Below are 11,346 nucleotides of genomic sequence, written 5' to 3'. Positions count from 1 at the left end.
GGCACGAAAATGTGGCGACTCTTGTAAAAAAAAAAAATCACGCAAGATTGGCCGACGGCACACATTCGGCGGTGTGTGAAAACCAGATGTGGGTTCAGGATTCTACAGGCAGTATTTCTTCTTCCTCTTTTCCACAGCCTCAGTCCCAGACTGTCCTGGGCTCAGCTGCTTTGGTTGCTCTTCTCCACTTGTCTCTGTCGAGCACATCTTCCTCACTCACTTCACACTCCTCCATATCTTTTCTCACACAATCTCTCCATCTCTTTCTAGGCCTGCCTCTCCCCCTGCTACCTTCCACCTCAAATCCCATTACCCTCTTTGTTACTTCCTCAACGTCCCTCCTCATGACCTGTCCATACCACCGTCACCTCGCCTCTCGCATCTTCTCAACCACATCCACCACCCTACATCGTCTACGGGTTTCTTCACTTCTGATCTCATCCTTCATTGAAATCTGGAGATTGTAGGCAGTGTTTAATGAGTCTAATTTCTTGCGTAAGCAGCCAGAGATCAGTCAGCCTAATTGATTCGGACAGGCCAGCTGGAACCAGAGCAGGACTGAGTCCTTCAGGGCAGGACTGAGAGGCCCTGGTGCTTCATGGGAGTGTGTTAATCATGTCCGCGCGAGCAGGTTCACTGCTGCTGGACTGCACGGTGCTCTGAGCAGGCCGGCTCGCTGTAGAGCATCAACACAAAGGAGTAGCTTTCTGCGTTCAGCCCTCCCCGGGTGAAGAGGCCAAGTCGGCAGTGCTGCCTTTACAGCGGTCTGTTTCAGCTGGTCAGCAAGGCGGGTCCCCCTGGCTCTCCCCGGGGTTCATCACGGACTCGGCGACGTGACCCCCACCTCAGCCCTGCAGCTCCTGGCTCACAGAGTTCGCCCCCTACACTCCAGGCACGCGTCTCTGAAAGAGAAGGGTTTTCAAACCCTGAAAGAGGGTTTGTTTGGTTTTATTTGAAGAGTCTGAAACTCCGGCTGTGCTGTATGTGTTTTAAACTGATGTTGACTTCACAGACACGGCCCGGTCCTGGTCCTGGAGGTTCCCATTCCGCCCCGGAGGCTCGTTAACTTGATCCGAATCCGCTGTTCCCTTATTGCCACGGCCTCTAGGCCTTCTGGCTCGCTCAGCGAGGACTGTAAGTTAGAAACCCCGGCCCTGTGGCTCTCCCGGACCTGGAGCTGAAATCCCCTCTCGCCCCTCGGACAGTGTTCGCGCGACGGGTCTGTGTGGTAACACTGGGTCCAGCACAGCAGAATGTGTGAGATTTGATACAAAACAAATGTCGCACTAGAGATGTTAATGATTTCCCACATGGGACACATAGAAAACCTAAAGAATCACAATCCGTGAAATGAAATTCACCCCCCCCCACTGGCCAAAATATTAGGACCGCTCCCTGAAAAGCATGCTGGGGCCTCTGTGCAGCAGGAGCGGCTGGGAGGAGATGTGGGTGTGATTCTTGAACGCCTGCCACCCAGCCCCATCCTTTTCCTTCTCCCCCGTGGGGTCTGTGGTTGGCTGTGGTCTCCGAGATTTAACTGTCCCTTCCCGACACTGTGGGCTGGACTGGGCGTTCCTAATACATTGGCTGGTCTGCCTTTACCCACTTCAGGAAATGTAATAATAATAATTGCTTACACTTCTATAGCTCTTTTCTGGATACTCCGCTCAAAGCTCTTTAGAGGTAATGGGGATCCCCTCCACCACCACCAGTGTGTACCCCCACCTGGATGATGTGACGGCAGCCATAGTGCACCAGTACTCTCCCCACACACCAGCTCTCAGTGGGAGGAGAGCAGAGTGATGAAGCCAGTTCAGAGATGGGGATTATTAGGAGGCCATGATTGGTAAAGGCCAGGAGGAAATTTGGCCAGGACCCCGGGGTTACATCCCTACTCTTTTCGAGAAACACCCTGGGATTTTTAATGTTCTTCCGAAGGACGGCACCTTTTTTACAGTATAATGTCCTCATCACTAAACTGGGGCATTAGGACACACACAGACCGCAGGGTGAGCGCCCCCTGCTGGCCCCACTAACACCTCTTCCAGCAGCAACCTCTGCTTTCCCAGGAGTCTCCCCTCCAGGTCCTGACCAGGCTCACAGCTGCTGGCTGCTGGCCTTGAAATGTAAGTTTCACAAGCAAAACGTTTGTTTAACCGTATGTGTGACCCCTAGTTTGTAATGGAAATGTGTATCAGAAAAGGGTAGTAAAGCAGTCTGTACACCTGCTTGCTCAAGACGGTGCGGTTTTCATTTTTCGGGATGAGGTTTCCGCGGTAGAAGCCAGACAGGAGCAGTAACGGAACCAAATCAAAGTTCCACACCCATGACGAAGCAGCACCCTGACTGATGGAGAGAGAGCAGTTGGTCTTCCAAGTTTATTACAAAGTAATAAAAATATATACGCACTACACACACACACACACTCGTAGATCTGCAGTGACATGTGCTGTTTGTGAAGCGTTTTTTCTTTGTGTTATCTGCGTGTGTGTCAGTGTCCGTGGGTGTTGGCCAGTGTGTCTGGCAGAGTTGTGTATGTGTCAGTGTGTGTCACACTGTAAGCCCCTGACTCAGTCAGTATGTGTGTGCGGTGGTGTCTCTATTCTCGTTCAGCGATGGCCACCAGGTGTGCGTCGATCTCCTCTTCACTCAGCGTCCTGTGGGGGAGGGCACAGGGTTAGTTTTCATCCTTCATTTAGGGACTTCTTCCCACATCCGTTTTTTACATCTATAAACTAGCCGCAGGGGGGAGGAGTGAGAAAAGGGTGCGTGATGAGACAGGGCACAGTGCACGGCTCAACCTTGTTGACATACTGTCACGTACTGAGAGACTGAGAGACACTGAGAAAGTCTCAGAGACAGCGTCACACACAGACGTGCTGAAAGATATCAAGATACAGAGGCAGTGAGGCACACTGACACAGCCACAGTCAGAAAGAAGCAGTGGGACAGAGCTGGGATCTTCTCTACCTGAATTTAGGGTTGTCTTTGGTGACCACTCCCACCTCGATCTCACTGGGCTTGAAGTCAAGAGAGAGGACGGAGGACAGGCAGGTGATCGCCAGCTGAGGACAGACAGGATACACGCTGATGCACACTGTCTCATTGTGATTTTACATTCCAGCACACACATGAAACGCACACTGGACTCGTCCACACACACACTGTCCCACTGCACTCATCCGCACATACATACAGTCCCACTGCACTCATCACACACACACACACACAGACACACTGTCCCACTGCACTCATCCACACTCATACACATACTGTCCCACTGCACTCATCCGGACACACACACACACACACACACACACTGCTTGGCACCTCAATACCTGTCTGAACTTTTATCGCCCTACTCCCCACCTCGCAACCTCCGCTCTTCTAATTCTGCCCTCCTTACTGTCCTCCAAGCCCGTCTACATTGAATGGGTGACAGGGCCTTCTCCTGCTATGCCCCCAAGCTCTGGAACTCTTTGCCCAAGGATATCAGAGAGTCACCTTCTCTAAACTCCTTCAAATACAGACTCAAAACCCTCTTCTTCAGAAAAGCCTTTACTTGACTGGTTCCATTCTTCACCACCTTCCACGGTCTCCTCTATTGTTATTGTTGTATCATTGTAATTGTAATTGTGTCTTATCTTATTTATTGTTGTAGTCTTCTTATTTATTGTTATTGTCATCCTGTAAAGCGCTTTGAGAAGCCACCTTTAAAGGCACTTTATAAAATAAAGTTTATTATATTATTATTATTCTCTGTTTTTACAAGACATTAACACCCCATGGTCTGAGCATCCTCATAAGGCCCTGCGTCAGGCTCAGTTCTGATATACCGCAACCTGCAGTGTTTGTGCCTGCTCGGTTTAGTGTCTGGTGTTGTGCCGTCTCTGCTTCGTGAATGCTGTTGCTAGCTGTGCTGGTGTGCTGTGGAGCTCCCTGGTGTTCGGGGCGTCCGGTACCTCCGCGGTCTTGTCGTAGGGCAGGTCGGGCCTCTTGCGCAGTTTCTTCTCCAGGTAGCTGCTGGCCTCGGTCTGTTTGGCACCGGCGCAGGTGGCGCGGTAGCCGCAGTAGTAGCCGGCGGGATCGCACTTGTACAGCATGGGGCCGAGCTGGGGGTCCATGGAAATCATCATCATGCCTGGGGGGAGGAGAGAGGGGGATGACACCCGCCACCCTGAGCCACTCTCTCTGAATCCACATCACCAGAGCCCAGACGACCTGGGCGTTTGCACCCGGTCAGATATAATCATATATACTCCCTTATACAGCTCTTATCTGGACACCCCATTCAAAGTGCTTTACAGGTAATGGGGAATCCCACTGCCACCACCAATGTGCAGCCCCACCTGGATGATGTGAGTGCGCCACCGCCCTCCCCCCACACCAGCTCTCAGTGGGGAGGAGAACAGAGTGATGAAGCCAGTTCAGAGAGGGGGATTATTAGGATTGTTAAAGGCCAATGGCAAATTTGGCCAGAATGCCACGTTAACACTCCTACCCTTTTCGAGAAACACCCTGGGATTTTTAATGACCATGGAGAGTCAGGACCTCGGTTTTACGTCTCATCCGAAGGATGGCGCTTTTTTTACAGTATAGTGTCCCCGTCACTATATTGGGGCATTAGGACCAACACAGACCTTAAGGTGAGAGTCCCCTACTGGTCCCACTAACACCTCTTCCAGCAGCAACCTTAGTTTTTCCTAGGAGGTCTCTCCTCTAGGTATTGGCCAGGCTCACACCTGCTGAGCTTCAGTGGGTTAAGGTATAGGAGATACAAGGTCAGTTCTTAAGACTGTGGAACATTTCAGAGCGTGACCGCTTGGAAATAATCATAAAAACACTTGGAAGAAGGTACACACCATTCAAATCTGTCTTGTTTCCTAAGCTCCTCACCTGAATCACACGCGCACGCAGGACACCACTATGACACAAAAGCCCGCCCCATAAAGAATCCTCCAATCCGTCATTAGCGCGGGCGTCCTCACGGCCAATCACGGCCCGACATTAGAAATGTTTCCACGCCCCTCGGAATCGCAAGGGGCAAGCACAAAGCGCTCAGGACCGGGCGAGCGGGGGAGAAAACGTTGCCTTTTAAACGACACTAATTCTCAAGATAAGGTCATTATTTTAACGTCATTTCCTTCAGACACATCTTCAGATTTTATTTGTCACTCATCCCTGACTAAAATATAACAACTCCCTCTTTCAATCCATTCATATAACGAAATAACACCGTGTAACACCGTAGCACCTTTGTATGTATGCGTATACAGACTGAAAGAATGTTACAGTGACAAACGTGAACTCATACCATCTGTGAGAACAACTTAAGAACATTAACTGCAATAAAAGAAAAGCTGCTCGTTAAGACAGCAAGTCAATTTAAACCGACTAGCTGAACGTTAACAGGATTTTATTCCTCTTCGGTCTTACTTGAACTGACAGTTCCTGTGCACGTCCGCGGTATTTAAATGTTCATTCCCTCGCAGCAATTTGGGGGGAAATTTCTCCCCCAGGAGAACGTGAAACGTCGTGGGACAGGCAGCGCTGCCCATAAGGAACACAGCGAGGGAGCAGTGCAGTACAGTACTTCCCGCTGGGATAAGCAGCCTCAGCGTGTAGGCAGCGCCTGTCTGAGCCTCTGTGCGATCTGTGTGTGGGGCACCACTGGGCTCGCAGCTCTGTTCTGTATACAAAGCCACTGGCTGCTTCGCACCCAGGTATTCTAACCCGAGTGCAGTCCCTGCCCTGACTCTAGATCACTGCAGACTCTGGGGCTAAACTAAACCAAGGCGTCTCCACCATGTCCCAGGATGAGAACCCTGATGTACTGTATGCAGTCTTGTTCTAAGCTGGTTATTGATCAAGTAAGCAAGTTTTTTTTTTTAATATCTATATAGTACTTTGTTTGACAAATAACCCGGATTTTCGCAATTAAATTATTCTAGATTCTTGGAAACGGTTACTTACTGGTGTGACCTATAAAATCTGCTGGACTGGAGATCTCCCAGAGTGGGAAGCTGGAGACTTCTGAGCAGAGGGGTGTCATGCACACAGCTATCTGAGATCTCTATAATAACTGTCTGATACTCTTACCCTGAGCCCTTATATATTACAAGGGGCTGCCTAAACTGAGGCATTATGCACACATAATATTAAGAACATCATGATGCAAGCAGCAGCTCAGCAGTGGTGTGTCCAGCTGGGCCTTGTGCATCATTCCAAAATAAGACATTTCCAATCGTGTTTGGAGCCCCTATGTCTTTTTATATGGCACAATTCTCTGTTGCAAAGACTAAGATGCCTGTGTTGGCCTTAGAAAGAAGCGTGTAAGACTATTGGCTATGTTATGATGCCACTGTGACTCTTGGTTCACAACGGTGTTGACTCTACTGACAGGTCAGTGTGACTCTGTTGCCCGTACAGAGAGGACAGTGTTGACTCTACTGACAGGTCAGTGTGACTCTGTTGCCCGTACAGAGAGGACAGTGTTGACTCTATGGAAAAGCTGTGGAAATGTGGAAAGGTGCATTATATGGAGACGTTTGTAGACTCACAGCAGCCCAGTGGTCTCATCTCAGCATTCTGTGTGTAGACCTGGGAGATGTCAGCCATGCGCCGGCACAGCATGTCAGCTGGGATCTCGTAACCAAATTTATATTTCCATTCAGCAGCTTCCACACGAGCCCGGTGCACCTGGGAGCGACTGTCCGCTGAGGGGTATGAAGAGAGGCTGAGAGTCAGAGAGTTGGCCACGCCTTTCAGGACAGTCACACCTGTACGGTACTTCTGGGATTTGAGATATAGACAGATACAGTACCAATAGTGAAAGAGAGAAACAGGTGCAGAGAGTGTGAGAGAGAAGCCAAGAGGCTCAGAGAGTGAGAGAGTGAGAGAGGGAGGAACGGAGAGGCTCAGGGAGTGAGAGAGTGAGAGAGGGAGGAATGGAGAGGCTCAGAGAGGGAGAGAGTGAGAGAGGGAGGAATGGGGGGGCTCAGAGAGTGAGAGAGGGAGGAACGGAGAGGCTCAGAGAGTGAGAGAGTGAGAGAGGGAGGAATGGAGAGGCTCAGAGAGTGAGAGAGTGAGAGAGGGAGGAACGGAGAGGCTCAGAGAGGGAGAGAGTGAGAGAGGGAGGAACAGAGAGATTCAGGGAGTGAGAGAGTGAGAGAGGGAGGAACGGAGAGGCTCAGACAGAGAGAGGAAAGTGGGATTAGTGTGATGAAAGCTGTCGGGCAGTGAGAGAGAAAGGGGCTCAAGGGGAGTGCAGTGTGCAGTGAGAGAGCCCGAGACGTGCAGACTGAGAGTTATATGGTACAGCCTGCAGAACGGCAGGGCGGCGAGGGGGTGTGAGCACGAGACGAGAGCCTCTCACCGGCCTGCCCGGTCATCAGGCATCCGATGCGGGGGGTCAGCGGGAACACATTTGTCAGAGTTGTGGCGTCCAGCAGTTTGTCCTGTGCAGAGAAGAGAGGGCAGAACAGCCCACTGAGCAACAACCACAACATGTGAGACCGCCCCCAGATCCAGACCCCCCCCCAGCCACGCCTCTCAGCAGGATCAGCCCAGCAGCCGCGTCACGCAGAGGGGCTTCGGGCCGGCCTGGTCCTGTCCCACTGTTTATACCCCCCAGGGACGGCCAAGCGAAGAGGAGCTGTCAGCTGACTGGGCAGGGCTTGACGCCACTCTGGGCCTGCTGCCAGCCTCTCGCGGGTGTGCGCTCACTGCCAGCTCTTTCCCCGCCGCGCCCGCCTCTTCCCAGGAAGACAGCCGGGCTAGAGGGCCCCCACGTCTCTACGCCCCCACCCCCCTGCCCCCCTGCCCCCCTCGCTCACCGGAACCTTCTTCTGCGTGACCACCACCGCACAGTCCTTCCCTCGCACGCCCACCGACGTCAGGCCGCTCTGCGCGATGGCTTTGAAGGCGTACTCTGAGAGAGAGGAGGGGGACAGGCGTCAGTGGAGAGGGGCGGAGACGGGAGAGGGGTTCGAAGACCTCAGAGAACCAGGACAGGGGCTGCAAAGGCCCGAGTGAACCACACCAGTGTCGGCCAAGACCCTGGAGCCACGCTGCTGTTTTTCTTCCTTCTGTCTGCTGTTAACCTCCCTGTACATTCAAACACTATCTGGGACTGTCTCTGGTGGGACTGTCTCTGGTGGGACTGACTCCGGTGGGACAGACTCTAGTGAGACAGACTCTAGTGGGACTGTCTCTGGTGGGATAGACTCTAGTGGGACTGTCTCTGGTGGGACCGTCTAAGGTGGGATAGACTCTAGTGGGATAAACTGTCTCTGGTGGGACTGTCTCTGGTGGGACAGACTCCGGTGGGACTGTCTAAGGTGGGATAGACTCCGGTGGGACTGTCTAAGGTGGGAGAGACTCCGGTGGGACTGTCTAAGGTGGGATAGACTCTAGTGGGACAGACTCCGATGGGACAGACTCTAGTAGGACTGTCCCTGGTGGGACAGACTCTAGTGGGACTGTCTCTGGTGGGACAGACTCCGGTGGGACAGACTCCGGTGGGACTGTCTCTGGTGGGACAGTCTCCGGTGGGACAGTCTCCAGTTGTACCAACATGCAATTTGACAAAGAAGGCAGCTGTTTCCTGCAGCTCTGTACTGTTCCAGTAGAACAGTAATCCCTGCCCATAGGAGTTTCTGCTCATACTGTACCAGAAGTAGGTCCTGCCTGTTCCTTCACTGAGCGAGGTGATTTTCACTCTTAGGAGCTGGGCTCCCCTAAAGCACTGCCTGGAGCACTTTTTATCGCATCATCTCAGAGGAGGAATTTACTTTTAACTGTTATTACATCTGAACTTATTTCCGATTAAAGGTTTGTGTGTGTGTTAAGTGCCTAGAGTGCAGGGTAGTGATGTCTATGTACTTGTCAGTAGTGTAAATGAGGAGTGGTGATGTTCTCCTTCCTGTTGTCTATGACTTTAGGCATACTGGACAATTAACCAGGACTGTTGCAGTTTGCATCCTTAGGTCCAGCTCTGTGCTGTATTGAGGTGAAATTCCGGTGTTTGACGGAACATGTCTCGGCTCTGAACCAAGTGATGAACTGCGGAGTTCATCAGTGAATTGAAGTGAAGATCAGTGAATTGAACTGCGTTTTCACCCTCCCAGCAGCTGTCGAGGAACGAATGCAGTTCGTCTGAGGAGGGATGACTGGGCTGTAAAACGCATCTTCTACACTGTACACTGTGTTCTTTCTAAAACGCGCTCGAGTCGTAATAAATAAGCAAATCCGACTCAGAATGAGCAGCGCGCAGACGTCCAGCACCGTTTATTTCGTTTCCGCAGCTGCGACTTGAGATCACAAGGACACAGCGCTGCGTGCTTCACAGGCCAGTCACGGGTCGGGCCACCGGCAGCTCTCTGCCCCTGTCCTGCCAGGAGCTGGGGTCCGAGCACTCGGGGCGCATCCCGACACTGGGGTCACGTCCTCCCGCCTTTACACCCCAGATCACACAGGCCCCCATCCCAGGTCTCCGGGCTGTCTGGCCAGCGGGTCGGGATAAGGCGTGATCGCAGAGCAGCGCTGTCTTGAATCTGGGAGGTTTTCGGAGAGCTCCTATAAAACGCCTTGCGTTATTACCTGGACGAAAACCTAACCTGATCGTTCTTTCAGTTCATATTCGGCACTTCAAAAACAATTTCTTAGATAAACAACGTTTTGGGGGCGGGCATCTTGCGTTTGCAGTTCGACTGCTTCGATTTGGGCTGAAAAGGAGAAAACATTTCGAGACGCCAAGGCGCTCGGGTCTCTCGGCGTCTCTGCGGCTGGGTTGGCCTTTTCGCCGTGAATGTTAACTCAGCGCCCAGAGCTCAGAGCGCAGGCCGCCGGCAGGGACCGCGCACAGCGCCGAGCAGGGGGGCGGCATTTTCAGACGAAAGGGGTCACGGTGTGCCCGTCTGTGACGAAAAGTGCCAAGTCGGGGCGTCGCAGCGGGAGCCCAGTCGGTTGAGCTCGCCGTAACCCCGCCTGCTCGCACGGACAGCGGGCGGCCGGACCGGCACGGTGTGGCGAGGTCGACAGCCCGCAGGGAGCGGGCTCGGCCCCGCCGCCCCGGGGTTTGTGAGTTAGTTACCAGGCCAACGGCGCTCCGGCAGCGACCGGCTCGCCCGCTCGGTGAGAGCGGTGAGAGCGGGGCGAGAAGTAACAGGTCACCCGCACCGGACCGGGGGGCCCGGGCTTCGCTACCGGGAGAGTGGCTCCCTCCAGCGGGCCGCGTGAAATCAGTAATGGCCCTCGCGGGACAAACACACGAGCGTTATAATGTCTTTACACCTCCCCCCCCCCTCGTTTTCCCGCCAGCGCTCGGCAGAAAGAGCGACTCGGTCGCTCACCGACTTGGTAGAGGCGGCCCTCGGGGGAGAAGATGGTGATGTGGCGGTCGAACCCCGCGCTGGAGCCCCGGGACATGGCGGCCCTGGAGCGAGGAGCGTGTCGGCAAACCGGGGGGCTGCGGGCGGGCGGCTGCTCTTCTGGGCGAGGCGGCGAGGCCCGAGTGAGGCGCAGGGTGATGCAGCAGACAGACACACTTCCCGAACCGCTGCTCTTTCGCTTTCTCTTTCGCTCTCCGCCGGCCCTCTGCTGCCGGTTGCCCACGGCCTGCCTGCTGCGCGGGTGGAGACTCTCGGGCGGTTCACACGCGTCTCACACCTCCTTCGGGGTGTCTTTCTCCTGCACTTTGCTCACCGGCGGCATCGGCACTACCGCGGCCGCTCTCCACGGTTCCTAACTGTACTGCCGCTGCAGCCACAGCCCGCAACGCCACGTTTGCCCAGTCCGCACAGTCCGCAAATTCGTGTGGACATCGTGCTAAGTACTTTAGCCGGATGCGGTTGATCATGTTTGTTTCTTGATCAAAGCGCGGACTGAGTTATTACACTTGCTGCTGTAGGTGTTGCTGCTGCTGGAAGAGGTGTTAGTGGGACCAGTAGGGGGCGCTCACCCTGCGGTCTGTGGGGGTCCTAATGCCCCAGTACAGTGATGGGGACACTGTACTGTAAAAATGGCTCTGTCCTTCAGATGAGACGTTAAACCGAGGTCCTGATTCTCTGTGGTCATTAAAAACCCCAGGGCGTTTCTCGAAAAGAGTAGGGATGTAACCCCGGTGTCCTGGCCAAATTTCCCCCTGGACTTTACCAGTCATGGCCTCCTAATAATCCCCATCTCTGAACTGGCTTCATCACTCTGCTCTCCTCCCACTGAGAGCTGGTGTGTGGTGAGCCTACTGGTGCACTATGGCTGCTGTCACATCATCCAGGTAGGGCTGGTGGTGGAGGGGATCCCCATTACCTGTAAAGCACTTTGTGTGGAGTGTCCAGAAAAGCACCA

At 53.4% G+C, this 11,346-nt stretch overlaps 1 protein-coding gene across 2 annotated transcripts; it reads right to left on the bottom strand.

Annotated features, from left to right (window-relative positions):
• Positions 1-2,364: 2,364 nt before the first annotated feature.
• Positions 2,365-10,697, bottom strand: LOC102682827 (proteasome subunit alpha type-6-like). Of its 2 annotated transcripts, XM_069186484.1 has the most exons (7): positions 10,353-10,659; positions 7,836-7,930; positions 7,376-7,457; positions 6,561-6,716; positions 3,963-4,141; positions 2,971-3,065; positions 2,365-2,657 (listed from the first exon to the last, which is right to left on the bottom strand). In XM_069186484.1, the coding sequence occupies exons 1-7, from the start codon at positions 10,426-10,428 to the stop codon at positions 2,600-2,602; spliced, it is 741 nt and encodes a 246-aa protein (XP_069042585.1). In that variant the 5' UTR covers positions 10,429-10,659; the 3' UTR covers positions 2,365-2,599. The 2 variants fall into 2 exon arrangements, with proteins under 2 accessions (XP_069042585.1, XP_069042588.1); XM_069186487.1 differs by lacking the exon at positions 2,971-3,065 and having other exon boundaries at positions 10,353-10,697.
• Positions 10,698-11,346: the final 649 nt, after the last annotated feature.

Source organism: Lepisosteus oculatus, chromosome 3 (assembly GCF_040954835.1).
Source record: "Lepisosteus oculatus isolate fLepOcu1 chromosome 3, fLepOcu1.hap2, whole genome shotgun sequence".
Lineage (NCBI taxonomy): Eukaryota > Metazoa > Chordata > Actinopteri > Semionotiformes > Lepisosteidae > Lepisosteus > Lepisosteus oculatus.
Note: the sequence above shows the minus strand (reverse complement) of the source record. Positions and strands in the feature narration are given on the sequence as shown.

Bases quoted from the DNA above. Each gene is read 5' to 3' on its own strand.
- LOC102682827 (XM_069186484.1), bottom strand. From the start codon at position 10,428: ATGTCCCGGGGCTCCAGCGCGGGGTTCGACCGCCACATCACCATCTTC. The intron at 7,931-10,352 runs GTGAGCGACCGA...CCTCTCTCTCAG, and splicing joins GGGCCGCCTCTACCAAGTCG to AGTACGCCTTCAAAGCCATC. The intron at 7,458-7,835 runs GTGAGCGAGGGG...TTCTCTGCACAG, and splicing joins TCACGCAGAAGAAGGTTCCG to GACAAACTGCTGGACGCCAC.